The sequence below is a fragment of the Mytilus trossulus genome, chromosome 2 (assembly GCF_036588685.1).
Source record: "Mytilus trossulus isolate FHL-02 chromosome 2, PNRI_Mtr1.1.1.hap1, whole genome shotgun sequence".
NCBI classification, from domain to species: Eukaryota; Metazoa; Mollusca; class Bivalvia; order Mytilida; family Mytilidae; genus Mytilus; species Mytilus trossulus.
Window position 1 is genome coordinate 29,322,586 of NC_086374.1, and position 23,126 is coordinate 29,345,711.

Here is a 23,126-nt window from a genome sequence, read left to right on the forward strand (position 1 = left end):
ATTTCAAAGAAGAAGATTTTTGTAAAAGTTTAGACAGGTGCTGGAAGAGATGGGATAGTATGGTTTTTCAGAATCTATATGAAAGATTGAATACAGGTTGTATTTGTCTATAGTTTCCTAGAAGATCAAACATGATATTTGCCACTAAATAATTCAGTAATCACAAGACCAAAACAGAAAATACAAATAAACACTGAATAAGTATAAGGAGTACAAATATTTTATTCACTATACAGATTATACAAATTTGATTGTATTGACAATGAAATAATGTTTTATTGGACTGTTATATGAATATATTTAAATATTGCAATAAATAACAGGGTAAGGATGATTCTCATTTTAAATAGTTTTATCTTTGTTCCTAAAAAATACCACCCATTCAATCAAGTTAAATTTTGAAAAAAAACGAATTCTATGGACTATTAAGATCAAACCAAATTATTTAAGTTTTTTAAGATTGTATTCAGATGTTTAAAATAAATCATGATCATATCTAAAATTACATTTAAAAAAACAAATTTCCTACATAAAAATACATTTTTCAATAGTTACTTAAATCTAAGCATTCATTTTAGAAATCTTTTAATTGCATATATTCAGACTGTCAACAGTATTTTAATTCAGGATAAAAAGAATTATAATGAAGTATCTGATTAAAACAAAGTATTAATGTAATTTTCTATCTTAATCAATAAAAATAACAAATGCAACAACAAATTGCCATAAAAATATACAAGATGACCCTGAGTAAAAAAACAAATTAAGAAATTGGACGAAAAAAGAAATAATTTTCAAGTAAATCTCATTTAAAAAGAAAAGGAAAATTTAATACTGTTGTACTTTCTTTATATTTTTATTGCTAGTTCTTCTATCAGATGTTGACTCACAATTAAATATAAAAAAACTTGCAGCTTGCTTCAATTGAATTTTTGTTTTAAATGTCTCCATCATAACATTTACTTCATCCCAATTTAATGTATCTCTCCAATCAAACTTCAGAGAAAATCTGCATGAAGGTTATTAAGAATCCAAATGAAAATTACAATTTATAAATTGTATGTGCCCACTGTGCTTTTCTTACCAATTATCTCTATCCTTATTCCATATAGATAAATACAACAAAGATACCCCCCTCATAAATAAGACAACTAATTCTACATAAAAAACAAGGAAATAAAAAAATGCATATAAAGTTATAAAACTTAAAATTAGACTAGTTATTGAAAATATTATGAAGTTAGATACTATAATTTCTTTGTGTGGATAAAAAAAAACTGCAATTTCATGTTAAAAAAATATAAGGCCAAAAATCCATGTCAGCTTCATAAGAACATGTGAACTATGTACAATAAACATTAAGATGTCAGATATCGAATCAGTCAAATGTTTACTTTTTTCCATAGCATACAAGATGTTATCCCAGCAAATCTTTATTCAATTATGAAATTTACTCATGAAAAACTTACAATGAATTTACAATGACACATATCATATAGAAAATTATTACATAGCTATCATATACACAGTGGTCAACAATAGTTTGGACAAAAGCTGCAAGGAACTGACAGTGATAATAAAATATAAAAGTCCATGTATAAAATACAGAATGTTAAGTCACATTTAATGACTGATTTATATTCACTTATATGATAGTATTTAGTGATAAAATAACTATAAACATTTCACAGTGGCAATCTAGATCTCTGCTTTGTCTTGAAGTGTATCTAAGTAATATAAGTTAACAACATACTGATAGTATATACACAACGAACATTAACACACACAAATGAAATGATGCGTAATTACAACTTTAGAGTATCAGAAAAAGGTTCAAAGTTCATTTTAGGTTCAGAGTTCATTCAAATGCTTCTTATCGTCTTGTTGCAGCCTTGATGTTCTGAAATATAACCATAAAAACATTATCATTTTTATTATAACATGTAAGTATTACATGGATTACTGAACAAATATTGACCTCAAATGAAGTGTATTCAAGAATTTATAAACTCAACCCATATTTACAAAGAACATAACAAATGCATATCATTTCAAAAAGTGTTTGTCTGAATCATACCAAATAAGGAATTTCAAATAAACAAGTAGAAAATGTTTAACTGTAATTAATTGTTAGTAAACGAACAACCTGAAAACATACTATTCGATAAACATATACAAGTTCTAAATACAAACAGCTGATGTTAAATTTTAGTTCAAATACTTGAATAATGGTTTCTTTTATAAATAACAAATAAATAATATTTTTCATCGCTCAAACTATAAACTGGGTAAATGAAATGATGTTGAAAGAAAACATTGGTAAACAATCAATTTCAAACAAAAACATAAAACATGGTTAATACTTACACAATCTACTTATTTGATATGCTATTTAACGAAACCAAACATTTATACATAATTTGCTTTTTAGCAACATGTAAGAGGGATATTTTGCAATTAAGTTTTACAAGTCCTCCTTATATTTGAATAATTCTACTGCGAACAAATTTTCAGCTGATGAATTTGCTTATTCTACACAAGGTAAAGTTACAAGGGGCATTGTTTTGATAAATTGATTCTTGCTTTTCTTACATTTTTTCACCTTCGGCTTTAACAACTTTAGGATCAGAATATTCCTGTTCAAATTATGCATCGACACACAGAAATTCATACAGATCTATTTCATCAAACTGAACCTACGTTTATCATATTAAAAGAGATACAGTGATTAAATTTTAGGACATAGCTAATGGGTTGACCCTCATCTTTAAGAACAAGAAGAATAACTGACAAAAAAATTAGCAGATTCAATATAATGAATATAAAAGCATGCTGAAGATAATTCTAGACAGGGTTCTGAAGTCTGATATTTTGACTGACCTTTGAAATATTAATTCCTGTCAAACTTTCTACAACATGAGGAATCTTCTCCATGATATCTAGAACTTCTCCAGCGACCTTGGAAGCACCTACTGGTCCCTTACCACTGGAAACCATGGTGATCTTCTTACAGTTAGTCAATGGGGCTGAAATCTCAGCAGCAATCTATAACATAATGACAAATATTAAACTTCATGCAAACTAACGCTATGATTATTCATATTTTCATGGTTGAAATAATTTCTTACAATTTCATTATTTAGGAGATAACTGTATTGTATTTTAAGCTTGGCCTTCGTGAAAACATAGATTTAACTGTTGCAAATTGAGTTTATCTAGCGACGTGGAGCGTAGATAGGTAAACAGATATTTGTGACAGTGAAATCAAGTTTTACAAAGGTCATGATAAAAAGACATTACAGTTATCTCCATACAAATGCCAAATATCAAAAGAAATGTCTTTTTATAAATATTTTGGCTTTCAAATGGCATAAAATGAACAAGTGAAACTGTGAGCTACTGCTCACTGATGATACCCCCACCGCAAGTGGATAATATAGTGTAAAAATATGCAAGTGTTCGGTAAACAGGAAGTTGTCGAGTGATGAATCTGAAAACGCATCACACGGTATAGCTGACTTATATAAATCCTGAAACCAAATTTCAGAAATCATTGCATTGTAGTTCCTGAGAAAATGTGACGAAAATTTTCAACTTGGCTATCACGTGTAAAATCATACAAGTGTTCGGTAAACAGGAAGTTGTCAAGTGATCAATCTGAAAACGCATCACACGGTATAGCTGACTTAGATAAACCCTGAAACCAAATTTCAGAAATCCTTGTATTGTGGTTCCTGAGAAAAATGTGACGAAAATTTTCAACTTGGCTATCATGTGTAAAATCATACAAGTGTTCGGTAAACAGGAAGTTGTCAAGTGATCAATCTGAAAATGCATCACACAGTATAGCTGACTTAGATAAACCCTGAAACCAAATTTCAGAAATCCTTGTATTGTAGTTCCTGAGAAAAATGTGATGAAAATTTTCAACTTGGCTATCATGTGTAAAATCATACAAGTGTTCGGTAAACAGGAAGTCGATGAATGATGAATCTGAAAACGCATCACACGGTATGGCTGACATATATAAATCTTGATACCAAATGATAGAATTGGTGGATGCGTAGTTCCTGAGAAAAATGTGACGAAAGTTTCATGGGAAGGACTGACTGACGGACTGACGGACAGACAGAGGTAAAACAGTATACCCCCCCCACCCCACCCTTTTTTAAAGCGGGGGTATAAAAATTCCGCGAAACTTTTGCATAGTCTTTAGCATCTAAACAATGTGACGTCATATGTATACTCTGGATGTCAAACATGATTACTAAAAGTATTTTTTACTTTTTGTACTCTTTAAAATGGTTTCAATATAAACCAAAAGAAGAATTTGAGGCTCAAAAAGTACATTTTGTTTATTTTTTGAGAAATTACATACTCCAAAAAAAATCGGTGGTTTTCTTAGTTACGGACTGGAAGAATGTGAAATCTAACCCCTCAAAAAATTTATCAACGTCCAAAGAAAATTATCATTACAAACTAATTGCATTAGAACTCACAATATTTATACTCAAGTAAGATCAAATTTTAGTAAATGGCTGACCCAATTTAAATGGTTTCATTAACCAGTTGAAATGTGTATAAAGATAGAAAAGTTGTCTGATCTCTTTTTATTGGAACCAGCCAATGTTTCTCCAGATGGCAATTATTTGAGATTTTTCCATCCATAATGACATTTCAATAGAAGTTATCTTATATTAACATAACCAGATAATCAAAATAACATCCCTATGATATTTAAAAAGTTTTTAGACTACTGTGGATACATTTATTTCCATGGGCATCAATTTTCGTTGATGGAAGAAAACTTGCATTTTTTCAGGATATTTGATTTGGTGGTTTTGCAAATATCTGCCTTACAAGCCTTTAGAAAATTTGTAATTGGTTGAACATTTGAATTCGTGTTTCACCTAAACAGACAAAACTTGCGAAAAATAGTATCCAAAGAATAATACTGAATCCACAGTAATAAGAAGTAGACAGTAAAATAATGAAAATAAATGTTTACCTTTGGTAGTGTTTCTAGAATCATGTCAACCATAGCAGCATCTTGGTAATCTTTCCAGGCATCAGCCTTCTTGGCCATCTGTTCAGCTTCAGCTTTAGCCTTGGCTTCAATGGAGTAGGCTTCAGCATCACCCCTCAACTACAATCAAATCATTTCTATCGTTTGATAAAATGTTAAACAAATGTAAAAAATAAAGTACAATACATGTATTTAATTGTCTTTTTATATTAGAAAAAAACAACATTTTCCACCCTTAAGTATTTCATGTTCTCATTTTTAAATTGGACATTTACATGGTTCCATCATAATGCAGGAATAATTTAACAAATTACTTTCTACAATTAATCTATTCCTTGCTTTGTCATCTAAAATTTATTTGTGATGTTTTTTCATACCTAAAATTTAAAAACAAATGTTAAACGTTTATTTAAACAGCATCCAAGAAACTTAAAGTTGAAAGTAAGATACTATCTTTACTAAGGATTTATACCTTGATGGACTCTGCTTCAGCTTCTGCTTCCAGAACAATTCTCTTTCTGTAATATAGAACAGTTCAACATGACATAAAAAATATAGTCAATATTTTCCTATATAAACAAGACAAGAAATAAAATTGAGAATGGAAATGGAATATGTGTCAAAGAGACAACAACCTAACCATAGAAAAAACAACAGCAGAAGGTCACCAACAGGTCTTCAATGTAGTGAGAAATTCCTGCACCCGGAGGTGTCCTTCAGCTGGCCCCTAAACAAATATATACAAGTTCAGTGATAATGAACGCCATACTTATTTCCAAATTGTACACAAGAAACTAAAATTAAAATAATACAAGACTATCAAAGGCCAGAGGCTCCTAACTTGGGAAAACAAACTAATACTTATTTCATATTGAAACTGAAATAATTTTGGCAACTGTGGTTTAGACAAAATGTTTCAGTTGTTTTTAAGACTAGTGTGAAAAACAACAAAACAACTAAAAAGTAATTTTTGTGATTTGCTTGACATACATTTACAAATATATATCTGATAATTAGAACAAATTGATTCTCTGTATGCTTACTTTTCACACTGAATTTAAACTTTAATCAAAGTGTTTATGAGCACTGAAGGTTAAAGATTCCTTGATTTTGCAATATGAACTTAAATTTAAACATTGAATTGCAATGGAAAACATTAAGGTAATATTTTTTATTTAAATTTTCTTCCTTTTTCATCATTGTAGTCGACTGATAATGGTTTGGATTGCTTTTCATGCAAACTTAACCAAAACAAATTCTGTATGTCTTACCTGTTAGCCTCAGCAATTTTTTCCAGTCTAAATTTCTCTGCTTCAGCTGGTTTACGGATTTGAGCTTCAAGTTCACGTTCACGTCTGGTGATTTCCTGCTCTTGTAATTGAATCTGTTGTGACCTTTCAATGACCTTGATTTGCATCTGTTCTTCTTTGATGGCCTGTTTGGTTTTGGCAGCCTTTTGATAATAAATAGAAATGACAATAAGATGTTTGAAATGACACTTGTTACACTTTCTTTGGTTTTCATATCATTATCATTAATTTTCTTCATTGGACTGTATGAAGACATATTGCAGTGTTTCATAGAATAAATTTTCAACAGAATAATGTTTTATGTTTTACAAAAATATTCATAGATTTAATTTAACAAATGAATAAAAATAACCTGTAAGTCATAAGCTAGTTCTGAAGTTGCAGCTTTTGTTTGGATTTCCAGGTCATAATGTGCCTTCTTCAACTCGAAATCTCTCTGGGCCTTTGCAATTTCTACATCATTAGCATAACGAGCAGTCATTCTTGCCTCTTCTGCAATGGCTTCCTGTTTTAAAATGTATCATAAATTAATGATATGCAAACATTAAATTCTTTATTCAAGATTGCAATAATTATTATCATTGTAAAAAAAATCTCATTAAAGATTATTTATCATAAACTCCGAACATCCCAACAAAAACATCAATTTGGAATACTGTAAATTTTAAGGTAAAGAATGTTATAAAGAAATATTTCATTATTGCTATCAGGCAAAACAATTAAGATATATTGGACCATACATTTTGCCATATGCACAAGTATACAGAGACATATGTTATAATTTGGATGTATGGAGCTAAAATAAATGGGGATCTATCTCCCTCTCCTTATATTCCCAATCCAGATCCTTAAATCATTATAATAGAAACCTCGTTTCTTCACCTGCATTGTTCCTGTTGTACTGCTTTGTTGTAGTTTGATTTATTTTTAGTACTTTGACCTGTAGGGATTTTCCTTTTTGTCCTAACAAACAATTTGCTTTTTAAAAATTTGTTTTACAAGATAATAGCAGCAAGATAGTAAGTCATATCTTTCAACATATGTATATTGTTCATATTTGATGCATTTGTGTATAAAACCAATACACCTCACAAAAACTACCTGAATCTTAAGTTAAACATTGATAAATTAACCTAGAAATTACGGTCAAGCAACTTTTTTGTTCTAATTCCCATCTTAGAATGATCATGGTGAAGTTTTATGTAGATCTACAATGTATCATCATCCAGACTGCCTTACTAATGACCTATATTTGCTTTTACATATATGTATCAAAACATTTAATAGTATTACATAATATATCAAATCTATAGGGAAATCAATCAAAATTGGAAAATTAATTATTCATATATTTGAAGACATATTATACATGTTGGAGATATCAACAAACCATTTGTTTCTACAAACATATCTCATATTGACATTAGAAACATAAATCAATAGAAATTAATGCATGAACAATTAGACATTCCTATGAGAATAAAAGCCATGCTTATAGAACTAGACTGATATTGATCTGATCAGAAATTTACATGAAAACTACAACAGTATTTATATTCAGAGCAAAATAGATAACCAAATAAAGCTGTTTCAATCATACAACAGAAATCATATACATTTTTTTTCAGTATGCAAATAAACAACCAGTTATGTCTTTTTATTATTTCAGTTTGAGTGTGATTGTGAATTCAGTCAGTGCAAATATTAAATTGGACCTTAGTATATATGCTTAGCAATCATGACAAAACTATCAACAGTCAGTAGCATTAGGAAAGGAAGCAAATAAAAAACTGTCAGAATTGAATACTTTTGAAATTGTTTTGTGAAAAAATAAGTTCTCATTTAAAACTATGTTATTTATAAATCAATAATAATCAATTAGCTAGATTTTGATATTTATTCAGTCCTTTCAATTTAACTTAATTTTTTTCATAGAACTAGTATATCATTGGTAAAGATTTATTACTAGCAAATTTTCATTATTATATACATCCTTATTGATTTGAAAAACATTTAGCACCTTATTTAGCAGTGTTTCACATCATGAAAACAGAATATTACTAAACAGGGGAGGTCTTTATTATCTGCCTATGTACTGGTACATAAAAACCATTAATTCTATTCATAGTTTGGCATGCAAGCAAATTTCCCCCCTTTACATGTCATAACATTTTTTTACTTGCAATTTCTAATGGTTGTACAGTCGATTCCACTTAATTGCATACCACTTAATAGCATAATTCGGTTAATTGCATAGTATTCTCCTGCACAAAACCATTTCCCATTCGTCCGGTTATATGCATAGCTCTACAAGTGGCCTTTCGGTTTATTGCATAGAAAATTATTGCCGTCTAGATATGCTTAGTTAAAACTGACGAGATTTTTGACCGGAAACGGCAATTTGGTAAGTATAATTTGCTTGAATGCATCCTTATTTTCGTTATCATTACATATTTACTTTTGTGTTTTTCAAATAAAGTTTTAAAACAGTTTCTTTCGTGTTTATATTATGGAATTTGGTTTAAAAATAAACCTTGATGTCTACACAGGTAAAGTTTCCCATGTTCTATTTTAAGCCTCGAGGTCATAAAAATGTCAAACAGATAATTGTTGTAAAAACACTGACCATTCTATCTCAAACTTGAAAGGGTGTTAATAATTGATTGGATTGAAACAATTGTCCATAGATTACATTTCAGGTTAATTTTAAAAACAATTACTCCTGCTAATTATCGATCATGACATAACCAATGTGAACTCTTGTAATAGGGCTTGTGGGATCTGTATTAATGTTAAATATTGTAGGGCATTTATATATGGTTAAAGAATTTTTGACATCAATCATTTATTGTTGATCTTTTAGGAAAAGAGTTTTTACTTTTAATTATTATATTTTCTCACTTTCAACACTTGTGTCCGGCAAATAACCCGTACAGGGCCCCATTACTGCTGTGCATAACACCTCGTTAGTTTCGTATATATACGAGGTGTTACTTCAATGTCCAACTGCATATTAAAAAGGCAATTCATTACACATCTATTGTTAAAATAATTAAAAACTGTGAAGTATTGTTTAAAAGTGTATTTTAATTAAAAGCATAGCAATGTACATTGTACATATGGGTCATAGAAACAAATCTATTTTTAGAAGTTTATTTTCGTATCCCAGGTAAAGGAAAGTCGGAACCCAAATAAACTAAAACAAAATGAGTTTATAATCTTTATTTAAAGAAACAAAATAAAATAACACATATGACACTAGATATATAATTTTTATTAGAATAAATCAACATTTAGTATGTTGTATGTGTATTACAAAAGTTCATCTTTCTTCATGTCCTGATCTGTCTATCGATGTTATATTGACTCTGTCATTTGGCATTTCGGATATAAGCATACTCCGCTTTATTGCATAATTTTGTCGGACAAATAGGCTATGCAAATACCCGGAATCTACTGTAGTTAAGTTTGACAATCACTTAATTGATTGAATTCTATACTTGCAAGTATTTGAGAATCAAACTATTCTATCAGATATGACCCAGGCAGACATATCAAGGTTCTGCTCCATTTATTTTATAGTTAGTTGGTTGTTAAAGCTGTATAAAAATCTTTATTAATTTCCAAATGAATTATTGATATTTACAGTTAATAAGGAAAATCTTTGTAAAAATTATAGATGCATAGAAACATGAGTTTCAAACTCATTCCTCTTTAAATTAAAGTTTCCTACCCAAGGTCTTTCTGACAGACAATTACCATACCTACTTTTGTCTTAAGTGAAACAGGTAAATATATATAGGGAAACTTGCTTCTTGTAAAATCTTGCACAATATCCAAACCTACTCCTTTTTGCCAAAGAATGTGTTACTTATTATGGTGTATCCACATAAAGTTTCCAGATACCGAAAACAAGAAGTGACACGCACATGAGAGCTCAATATGCATATATCATCTATTTATAGCTACCACTAAAACAATGTATATTGAAACTAAAGAGCTATTCTAGAGCAAATTTATAAAATTAAAATGATGATATGTGTGAGTGTATTAAGCAAGCATAGGACAACACAATGATGAATCACATGTATATAAGTATTAAATAAGAGAAATTGGAATTTCACATTCAAACATCAGTTAAGTTTAATTTACTTCACTAGTTTATCAGTTATTGTACAATTTGGTGTGTAATTAGCTTTTAATAAAAAAAATACTTTACCAGATAGTCACATGACAAAGGATTTTCACATGATGAATTCAAATATAAAACAGGGACAGTATGGAATGATACATAGTAAGGAGTTAAACAATGATTCATGGTATAAGGATCTAGGTTTTTAAAACAAATTGATTTATGCTATGGGGTAAAAGTAACAATTTGTTAATAATCATCATAGATCAGGTTTATAATTTAGTATGCCATACACATGTCTTGTCTACATATTAATCTATTTAATGGCACACAAAACAGGTGGAAGGCAAAATCAAAAACGTACTTGAGAAAAAAACTTTAAAAAACAAGTTAAAGCTGTGCTTAATCTGGCTAAGGCTATAAACATTGTTGTTTCAAACCAAATAACTTTTATGAACAGTAAACTTAAAGAACATGACTGTGAACAATAATTTACTATATCAGTTCAGATGTGCTGACTACTAGGCTTGTGGTAATACCAAAGACAATTGGAACACTAGCAGTGATAAGGCATAGGGGTTATAAATTGAATTGAGTAGGATAAATCAAGGACTGATACATGGATGGGGAATATTACAGCATATATTGATGCATGGTATTGGGAAGGTTTAAGCATGGAATAATACAAAGTAAAAGGAATAGCTACTGATACTTTGCATATGATTCTACATAAAGGCATTGGTTTGCATTTAATTCTTATAACAAATCAGTTTCTTAAACAACTGGAATACTTAAAGCTTGAACAGGTCAAAAATGAATATGAATGAGTCCAACAGATGCACAGGGTCATGCATGGCAGAAAACCAAATTAAAAGAAATCTGGGACTGGCTTAAAACAAAATAACCATTTTACTGATACAAGGGGGAACTTATGACTCTTAGCATTTTAACAAAGTTTAGGTCGCTTGCAAAATATATTGATTCATTTTTTTAAATTTTGACTTGATATTTTAAATTATCTATTTTAAACAAAATTTATTACAGGAAGCACCGTTATTAAATGTTAGCAGCTTATCTGCTGAGGTTTGAATGTGATTTCCTAATAATTCCTCCCACTCACTGGAAGGTCAGCACACAACAAGATACCTTAATACCGGCATCTCTTCTGGCCTCTGCCTCACCAATACGGGCATCTCGCTTAACTTGAGCAGTACGAGCTAATCCAAGTGACTTCAAATATCCCTAATGATAAAGGTTAGTGCTTGAGAGAACAGGGTTTATAATAAATAAATGTACAATGTATACCAGCAGCAAGCAGTGACTGCATTCTTTTGTCTGTCGTGTATAATATTCCTGAAATAAACGTGATTTATCTACGATAAACTTCACCTTGATTCCAGCATCACGCTTGGCTTCAGCTTCACCAATTCTAGCAGCACTTTTTACTTCAGCAGTACGCTTCATACCCAAAGCATGTAGATAACCCTGAAATTTGTAATGCATTTACCAATCATTTCTCAAGTAAGATTTGAAAAATAAATTCTGATATGACATCTGTTAACCTGACTATCTGATAGAACCATTTCCTTTCTGATTCAGGTTGGTAAACAATGTCACTTCATGTGTAATACCAAAAAATTTTCTACAAGCTGTAAACATATAAAATGACAAAAATAATGTTCAAATGAGATTAGATTGAAGTAAACAGCATATGAATAGATCATTGCTTAGTATAACAACAGAAAACACACTGTAATGACTCACCAGTTTCACTGACTGGAATATTTTTTGTATATGACATATGAATAGCATATTTTTTACATTTTGCTCTAGACGAATTCCTTATTTTGGTACTGCTTTCAGTTTAAAAACAGAAGAATATTTCAATAAATCATGGGTATTGTAGACTTAATCACTTAGGTAATGAACTCATGAAAATTCCCATCTTTCTACTAATTTTTCTTCATTAATTTTTCTTAGATTTGACGTGGCTAAAATTTATCTAATTTAGGTAAAAATTGATTAAAGAAAGAAAAAATATACAGAACATTTATATAATACATGTAGCATGAAAACTTTGAAACAAGTTTCTAAAAACTTTCAAAAAAGTGATTTACTAAATATATTTGCCTACCTCACTATCCCTGATATCAGTAATGGTATAACTGACAACAAATATTCCCATGTTCACCAAGTCAGATGATGCCACTTCAAACACAGCCTTCGAAAACTTCTTACGATCCTTGTAGATTTCCTGATCAAAACATAACAATCATTATATATAGTTTTTGTCCCTTTGTGACATAAAACATCTATTGATAAAGGTTTCTAATGCTAAGCTCAATATCAATAGAAATATATATATATATTGCTTGAAACAAGATTTAAATGTTTAATTTTTCCACCATATACATTCTGTACAAATGAACTTTTAGCATTGCATAAGATTGTACTAAAAGTATTTTATCGGAACCATCGTTTACTGTTTATTCTTCTATTTAACGTTCCCTCAAATGTTCTTGTACTGAGTTTAGAAGACAGGATTGAGCCCTTACTAATTAGTTTTAACTGCAACGTATGTTCAAATGCCTGTTTGAAGTCAGAAAACCACACCAAAAAACAATTCAACTAAAGATGACATTAATAGATTAACAGAAATGTTGTCTTCAACAACAAATAGACATCTACCGGGGGTACATTATGTCAATGACTGTTGGAAGATTACTTATTTAAATCTCAATTTCCAGGCTTTTTTCTGAAGAGAACATTTTATTTTTATGATGGCAAATGACACCAAAAATACCAATTTTATAACTACAAACAATGGTCCCGTTAGCCAATCCATTATGTATAAGTAAGTCATGACAAAATGGGATGTATTATCATGCTTATAGTTTCAGTTTACTAATTTTACTCAGCCACATGGTAAAGTGCAATTTCAAAGTAAAAAACTAGTACAATGTATGTATAGTGTACATACTTCAACTGTCATGTTTCCCATGATAGCTCTCTGATGTCCTTCTAGTGTTTCCTGGGCAACATTTCTTATCTGTGCTTCTGACTTCCCCAAAAACAGCTCACAAGCAGATGCTAACATGTCCTGGTTGGATCCTTGAATTTTTACCTATAATAAAAGTTTAATAAATATAAATGACAATGCTAAGTAGCGTCATCAAATATATACAATACTTTATGTATTATGTTAACAACTCAAACTGAGAAGCTAAATTAGTCTTGAAACAATGACATATCTAGATATTTAAAATTACTTAGTGCTTGATCTAAATTTAGAAGTAAATGTTTAATTATGTTTTTAAAAATCTCAAAATTACAATAAAATTGTCACTTCATTTTTCAGAAAATATAAAAGGAATTATCATTTAATACTAAGAGAAATATCTTGAAACAAATTTGGAAATATAACTGCTATCTGAAATGTAAGTTGAATGTAAAAAAAATTATATATATATATATAGAATATTATACATTGTTTTCTATTACAAGAAAAATTTAGTTTCATATAACTTCAACTGTTAATCTAATGTGAATATATAAATAAATGTATTATTTGTGAACCTTAACTACAGAAAAGTGAAGATCTGCTCTATATTTACACATATTTAAGTCTGAAATAGGAAGTAATTTCATATTTGTCAATTTTTAAGAAAATGGTCATCATCATTTTTTAAACCTATTTTCAAGATTCTATGTGTGGTGCTACCCTCAAATTAATTTATCAGAAGACTGTCTTGAATTTGACCAAAATAGGAGAAGAATTAGGTTTTAGAGAAAATCTCTTATACTGATGTTATACATACATGTACATCAGAAATAACGCAATTGGTGAAAATCTTTTTTAACTGAAACAATTAGACATCTTAATGTATAGTCTCACAAAACTTTCACAACATTTTTTAAGGTAAAAAATTTCAGTGCCAAAATTTATGAGTTAGTGAACCCACTACTTTACAATATTAAAATTTGACTTTTAAGGTGAACATGGTGAAGGTCTATTTCAACAACAATTTATACAAAATCTATTAAAAAAAAAGCAAGTATTATGCACATCTTGATAATGATGCATACATGTATAAGGATTTAACATAAAGGATTACAACCCTAGACAGGCAGAGAAGAATTGGAAAGAGAGGGTAAGTGCTAGACAGGATTTAAATTTCATAACATTTGTTAAGGTTCGTCATAACCTTTCTGCTTAAAATGGCAGAGAGATAACACCTCTACATTTTGTTCTAAATACAGCCAAACTTGTACAATTTAAAGTTTTTGGTATTATCTAAATATATGTAAGCTATGTATGCATTTTGTGTTTCAATGTTTCAGGAAGTTAATCACTTTTATTCTATTACAATTACACTGTGAATGCATTCATGTCAACCTTTAACCTTTAAGCTTGTCTGGCTTGGGCTACAATAAGATAAAAACTCATCTGACTTATAATGTATTATTTAATCAAACTGTCCTTACCTGTGCTACGCCTTTGATAGATACAGCAACACCTTGCAGGGTGTACACGTTTGGAGAATCTATGTGGAGGGTCATAAGATTAAGGTCAAGCCTGAAAGCAAATCAGTTTCCACCATTTCAACAGAACAGTCATTACATTATACGCTGTAGTGGTCTACCGACATGTATGCTTTCTTATTTATTAACATGAAGACATGTCATGTAGTTTTATTACATTTAACAAAGGGAAGACAACCCTCTACCACAGCTATATGTACATGTTTAGTGAAGACTGACGTTAATATTCATACTTACGTACATTGCAACAGTGGGTGATGGCAAGAAGTCTAGACTTGCTGATAATTACCTTCTTACTCTAAAATCATGTGAACTGGTTTGCTGGGGAAAAACTCATGCAAAGGTGGGAACCACGCTCAAGATAGCGAAAAATGAAAACTAAACACAATATATCAGACTTCACTTCTTACCTGTGCAATTCCTTTCATATGAACTGCTACTCCTTGTAGTGTATACACATTAGGACTGTCTATCTGGAGAGTCATTAAATTAAGGCTGACTCTGAAATCACATAGCTCTCAAAATCAACAGAAAACCATGCAAGTTTCAAGTGACTTTTTATGATGTGTTGAAAATTTGCAGCAATATTCATTAAATATAGACACATAACAGACAGAAAAGAAGGTTTTTTTTTTATCAAAATTAAAAAAATATTGCTTTAGGGACTTAAGCAATATTACAAATCTTGAATGACCAAGTTTTAATTCCATTTTCCATTCTCAATATTCATGATATCAAAATATTTTCGAAATTTTCAAAGCATCATTATCCCCAGGAAACATTCTATAATTCAACCAAAAACATGGTTCATCTGCAGGCGAAGGCCATGCACTACATTACCTGGGCAATACCAAGTACTGAAATAGCTACACCATGTTGTGTGTAGACATTTGAGCTCTCTATATGGATAGTCATGGTATTCAGCGATAATCTAAAAACAAAGCAGTAATACAGCAAAGCAAGTAGCAACAAAACAAATCATTAAATGTCTACAAAGGATGCAAGGTTAAGCATGCAAAACTAGAAACACTGAGTAAGTATAGGAGGAAATTGTTGGCAAAGCAATAGTACATAATGCAATGTCTGCCAATATTGACTAGTTTATAAAAATGTTAAAAAAACACACACGCTTATTTTAACAAAGACATGCTTAAGAACAAGTTACTGTATTTCTTTTGCTTTACCAACAAGAAAGCATAATGATAATAGTATTGGTTAAAACAAGACATGCAAGAAGTGGTAAATTATTTCACTGTTTATGCACTTTGAAGATTTAAGTAAATGTATGTCAATTTGTACAGGGTAAAAGGTAAATGGACAATTTCTCAGTCTAAGAAATCAAAATTATACTGCTTGGGAAAAGCTCACTGAAGTGTTTGAATGTCCCCCGTATTGGATATATTTATCAAACTATTCAAGCCATCAAGGTACCAAGGCAATTACTTAAAGTTGGTTCTAATCTTTAAAACTTTTTAAAAATATCTTACAGAAAATGAAAATGAAGGCTTCAAGGCAAATGCAATGTGATTTCCTATATAACTAATATTTCAAAGAATTGTACACATGAGAGTGCTAACAATGCAATTTTCCATATAATAATCAATATTTCCAAGGACATAACTCATTTAAAAATAATTGATTGGCACTGATTTTATAACCAGTCCTAGACATATCTGATATAATGCTATGATATAAGTTTTAAAAAAATCTGACAAGAATTTTACATGAGAGAGCAATAACATTCCTATATCTCACAATCAAGATCATTCTTTGCAGCTGACACAGGGAGAAATATTTGTATTTGACAGAAAGATTTGATAAAGAGACAATTGCAAAAATATAATATGAAGGGGAAATAACTAAAATCTGACACGACACAAGGAAAAGTAACTGAAAATCAGTAAAAATAAAATGACAAAAAATGAGACAAGGAAAAACAACTAAATCAAAATCCATTTATATATTATATTTGCTGCTTATGAATTCAACTGATGTTTACAAATTTCAATAACCTAAGAATAAAATCTATCAATTTAGTTATAAATATTTATGAACATATACAAAAATCACCTCATAATGCAAACTGAAATAAACTACCACTTCTGGTTCCCAGAACCAAGCATTTCTGGCTTCTGTAAGTATGTGAAAAATGCAAATGTTAACAAGCCGATGCATTGTCCAATAAAATTAGTTCTAAGATTGTCAAAGTTGGTTCGCTAATCGATTGTGTGATAAAGTATCATTAAAATCTACTACTTCTTAAATTATAAATATAATAATTTGTAATACTAATTTTCACTTGATAAGCATCTTGGTCCAAATCTTTGTTATATGTTTTAGTAGTCATGTACATGTACAATGATACAATTTTTGAAAATGCCAACAAATTTGCCAGCCTGCTCAAGATAAATTTCAATTGAAATGCATTTTAATAGAATCATCATGACCCTCAAAACTTACTTTATTGGACTTAAAGAGGTAAATTAAAGTGGTAAGTTCCAAAATTTTGAATATTGTAAAATGTTCTTTTCTCACCTGTGCAACACCTGTAACTGATATAGCTACACCAAATTGTGTGTACACATTTGGACTTTCAATGTGTAAAGTCATGGTGTTTAGGGAGAGTCTGAAAATCAAATGCTTCAAAAATTAACAAAATTATGCAAAACAAAATTACCATTGCAAACATAAAATAAAACTAAACTAAAACAGGATTATGCAAATCTACACATAGATGCATAATTAACCTATAATAGGGAAAACTGAACAAGCAATGCCAATACACAGGTCACCTGTTGAAATCATATATGTGTGTATGATGCTTGGTCTCCCCTTTCAAGTCATGATATTTCAAAATATTAGATGCTGATATAGCTTATATTCAAAAATTTGGTCACGACAAATATACCTATCATATTCATTTGAAAATTTCAATTTATATTGTCCATAAAAGCACTTTTGTAGCTAAAATTTAGCGTAAAAAACATTCCAAATGTTTAACATGCTAAAGGAGTTATCTATTATTTTTAATTCTATCAATATTGTTATTGAATACATTATATCTTTGAAACTGTACATGAGACAACAAAAAATTATGATCATATACAATGTAGATATAACTAACTTGATTACAGAAAAAATAAAAAATCATTTTAGAAGGGGGAAATTATTAAGTGTTTACAAAAAGGTAGTTAAAAATATTCTCTTTCATGAAAGGATTTTTTAATGATGCAAAATAACAGCAATAAAACCAAAATTTGGCGAGGCAATAAAACCAAAATATGACCAGGCAATAAAACCAAAATATGGCCAGGCAATAAAACCAAAATATGACCAGGCAATAAAACCAAAATATGGCCAGGCAAAAACAACAGGAGGCAGCATCCCAACAAAACTCTACATATAAAAACAAGAAGTTATACATATATATCACAATAAATAGTGACAGTCAGGTAAATTAACTTACTTGAGCCGTGCCCGTAACTGACACTGCCACCCCCTGGGCAGTGTATACGTGTGGACTCTCAATAGATAATGTCAAAGTGTTCAGATTCATTCTGGTCAGCACAAAAGAGTTAGTAATCAAGTATCATTAGCAAAGTTTACTCATTAACTGATTTTAGAAGACATTACTTCTTAGTTACTGCCCAAGATTTTACAAAAAGCTTACGGTAAAAATAAGGAGTTGTGCAAATGACACAAGAGGACAAGGAAGTAAACAACTATAGGGGAATAGCATGATAAAATGCTTCCACCTAAATAACACCACTTTCCAAACCTCACCTACAAAAATATATTCCAGTGATGATATCATGACATGTACAATGTATTCAACCTCTATCTATAGTAAGTGGTGTGACCAACGAAACATTTCACACCTTATTTGATGGAATTAACAAATCTGAGAGAAATTTAGAAACATTGTTGTTCCTTTTGATATGTTCTTAACATTTGCATACATGTACATACATATATATATATACATTTGTATCTCAGAATCAAAAGTACAAGATTCTTTTCATATTTGATCTGGACCGACTTTTATCCAATTTCAAATCTTTTTTCAATCCAAAATAGCTGCACAAAATCAAGTCAAGGTAAATTGTATAAAGTTAATACTAACATTTCATTGGAGCATAAAATCAGGTTCATAATTATTTAACACAAAATATATACGTGTTAAGCTAACATAACATGAATACATGTAATTCAAACATTGACCTACACTTAGTACTTGTGAGACATCATGGCCAATAACGTTCCGACACAAGATGTTATTGAACATCATACATTTACAATTTCTATTTTTTTTAAAATCTGTATTTAATCTGAATCATGTTTGCAATATAATTATACATAGTTAAAAGCATGATGAGGAAGTCTAATGTTTGAAAACATCTCCCTGAATATGTTGAAATTATGATCAATAATCTGATTATCTTATGTGTTTTGTACTTTATTTGTATAAAATGTATTATATTTACCTCTGTAATTTCTGTATAACTGGCCATACAAAGCATCGACCACCAGGAACAAATAATGATCTACCATGACAACATCCTACAAAAGACAATAATTTCAATGCTTTATTCACTAAGCATGCTAAGTTACATTTTGTGTTGGTCAGTGGCTGCCTAACATGAAATTCTCTTTTTTCAGATACCAAAAGATATATACATGTAGTCACATAGTGTTTCTCAATTAGAAATTTTTAGTCCTGATGTAACAGCAACTTTACATTATCAAAAGTAAACAAACTTCATGAACTTACATGTTTCCTATTTCCTTTCTTATCCTTTATTCTAAGCTTTAGAAATAACCTTACTGAAAGTTTTTTGGTCATTTTCCAATAGGTACTGTTTAAGTCAGAATTTCTTCTATCATCATGATCATATAGGCCGACTTCATTTGGAACCCGAGTTCTGACTTAGAGTTCCATATGAATGGTAAATAATTTTGAAGACCTAGATTACTGGATGTGCAATGCCCTTACTCTAAATACGTTCAATTACAAATTTGATTGGATTGACTTCATAACAATCATCTGGGATATCAAGTCCATAACAAGAACCTGCAACAACCCAGGGCTCCTCGAGTTACTATTTGCAGAAAAGGTTTATCCAATCATAACAAGTGTTATATACATGTATAACCATGTCAATCCCATCTACTCTAGTCAGAGGTTGGGTTCCAAATGAAGTCAGCCTATAACTGCCTTCAACAACTTCAAAAATTATGTCATAGGCGGAAACGGCATGAATTGATTTTATATAAACAAATTAAAAAAATATTAGAAAAATGAAGTGTATAATAATTATGATGTACCTATCTTCCCTATATTTTTTATAGATGTAATAGGAAACACAAATATTACTTTATTTCAATATTTGGCTTAACAACAGTGAAGTTCATTTCTAAAGAAAACAATAAAAGCCTTGACTGACCTGCATTTTCTAGCAGAGCTCCAGATAAGAATTCACAAATTGGGGTTTTTACCCACCATTTTCTTATGTAATTGGGTGATAAAGATTTTCAATTGCATTATCAATTCAAATTCACCCCTCAAGTAAATATCAAATTGGGTTTTTCACCACCAGGCTCCTTAATGTATTGGGTTTTTACATCAACACACTATTGAATATTTAGGCAATATCAACCCCGGATGTTTTTCCATCTTAAGTATGTTTCTTTCTTTGAATAATATGTGCTATAGCTGTTTTATTTTCTTAATTCACTGACGAGCAATTGTAGGTTTAATTTGTGTCCCATTTTTAACCTTCTGTCAGTTTTGTAATTTCTCACAACTTATAATGTAAACTGTATATAACGGATATGTGCATTCCCAAGCACTCGTCTCAGATCTTTTTTTCTCTTATATACCTTTATTTAAAAATTCTGAGAGGAGTACCTGTGTGTGTATTCACTCATTAACCGTAAAACGAAAGAAAAAAAATAGTATATAAACTCTCACTATACTTGAATGTTTTTGTTTTATTCAATTTACATAAATCTGGGTTAATTCATCCTTTATTAGAACTTTTGGTTTCCAATTACATATCATTTCATAATTGATTTGGCCTTTCACATTTTCTAACGGCAACTGATTCAGTTTTTGACGAAGTCCCGTGTTTATTAGCAAATTATGTTCTCGTTGAGGTACGCAAACACGCCCATGCGTTCGACGGACGCTTCCTAAAAACACTGGCTGAGTGTTGTTATCATCATATCTTTCCTTCAGCTATGCAAAAGAAGCTGAAAACATGCTTCTATTCAATATTTTTATCGGACATTCACTTTCGTTTTCATTCAATGTACAAAATGTATGTTATGATAAATCTCAAGCAATTCGAAAAAAAAATATGACAACATGACGCACGCTAATCGGATAAACGCTGAGAAGATCGAAATGATTTCAAAACCACGTGTACCTTTTGAGCAAGGGAAAATGCCAACAGGGACCCATTTCAGCTACTTGATATGCAGGAATCTATTTTTAGAACGAAAGGACATTTCCAATTATAAATATAATAAAAATATTATAGATTACGCAACAAGTGAAAACAGATAAGGGTAAATAACGCAAACGGTAGCCAACAAAAGGGTTGAGAACTCATGGTTTTGGCATATAATTGGGTTTTCCTTTGAATTAATTGGGTTATTGAACCCTGCAATGGGCAATTGCATTGGGTTTTCTATTTTTTGAATTGCATGATCACGCAAATACGCAGCTTATCTGGAGCTCTGTTCTAGGGTCTGACTTCATAATTGCCAAAATTAATTTTGTAAATGAACATTTATGAATAGATAAATGTAGGGGTCGAGTACAAAATTAAGTAATAATTTATCTAACACAGTAATAGTCCACTTTTGAACTGAATTTCTGTCCTTTTACCACAGTCACTTGTTTTTATCCTGTCATGGGAAGGTCGACTATCAATTTTCAAGGGAACATTTTTATTCAATCCACTCATGGTGGGTCTCTAAGCCATTGTGCATCAGTGCAGATTATGTAATTAGTACCCACTTATAATAAATGGAAGAATTATTTATCTATAATGGGACACAGAGTTTAAAAGTAGCAACCCGTAAAGATATGTTTCGGCGTCCATTCGCGGGATATGTATGACTGTAATTATGACCTGATTATAATGCAATCTTACCCGAAACAACCATTACTTCGTTCGGTCCACATGTTTCGAACCCCATGTTGCAGACTTTTGCAAATCTGTAAACCCAACCCCATAAAATTTATCCAAGTTCCTGTTTATGCAAGCCGCACTGAATGAAAAGCTTAACTTTGATTGGCTGATACAGTAAAAAAAGGTTAAGGTCGTTCAATTTCGCAAGAACTTTTTATTTCACAATAACATATCACATGCCATTTGTGTATTGATAAATAACAAGTTTCCTAAAAAAAATATCTTTTATTTTACATATTATTGCATAAATAAATTATTCCGTCTTACACAGAATAATGATTGTCACAAAATTTTAAAATCAAAGTACTAACGTACTGTTTATTCTATGGACAACCAGAGACATATAATATTATATGTCTCTGGGACAACCGAGTAACTTTAAGTAAAGTGAGGATATAGTCGGTTAAAAGCTCATTAGAGCTTTTGATGTCTCTGTTTTGTATACCTTGCCGACTCTAAATAAAGTTTATTTATTTATTTATTATAGCAGAGACATATAATATGTTATTATATGTCTCTGATTATAGGTACTTGCGAATAGGATACCCGGCATTTGGGTGGCCCTGTGTAGGACTGCGGTCCAAATAATATGTATGCCGTTTTAATACGGCTTTTTGATTACAAAAAATTGGACGCCTTCACGGTCGTAGGAAGGCGTAACAGCAAATTCAAATATAGCATTTCTAGACGTCATATGAATTATATGCTTACTGGACTAGTGTAGGAGTAGCCCGACAAATGACCTTTGCGTTATAATAACAATGTATAAATAACGCAAACCTTTGCGCCATGTAGCGCAAACATTTTCGAAATAACGCAAACCTTTGCGATATAACGCAAACATTTGCATTATAACGGAAACATCTTGATTTCAATTTCAAGTTTTGTGTATATGCCAGTCTGTCAATAATTTCGGT

At 30.5% G+C, this 23,126-nt stretch overlaps 1 protein-coding gene across 3 annotated transcripts; it reads right to left on the reverse strand.

The window, feature by feature from the left end:
* Positions 1-198: 198 nt before the first annotated feature.
* Positions 199-22,316, reverse strand: LOC134706938 (flotillin-1-like). 3 transcript variants are annotated; one of them, XM_063566318.1, is made up of 12 exons: positions 22,171-22,316; positions 19,495-19,570; positions 14,954-15,044; positions 13,449-13,592; positions 12,603-12,722; positions 11,615-11,710; positions 6,689-6,841; positions 6,298-6,479; positions 5,499-5,544; positions 5,009-5,146; positions 2,881-3,045; positions 199-1,900 (listed from the first exon to the last, which is right to left on the reverse strand). In XM_063566318.1, exons 1-12 carry the CDS (start codon positions 22,214-22,216, stop codon positions 1,874-1,876), a joined length of 1,284 nt encoding a protein of 427 aa, XP_063422388.1. In that variant the 5' UTR covers positions 22,217-22,316; the 3' UTR covers positions 199-1,873. The 3 variants fall into 3 exon arrangements, with proteins under 3 accessions (XP_063422388.1, XP_063422386.1, XP_063422387.1); XM_063566316.1 differs by lacking the exon at positions 14,954-15,044 and adding an exon at positions 17,546-17,636; XM_063566317.1 differs by lacking the exons at positions 11,615-11,710; positions 14,954-15,044 and adding exons at positions 11,858-11,953; positions 17,546-17,636.
* Between the last annotated feature and the right edge of the window lie 810 nt (positions 22,317-23,126).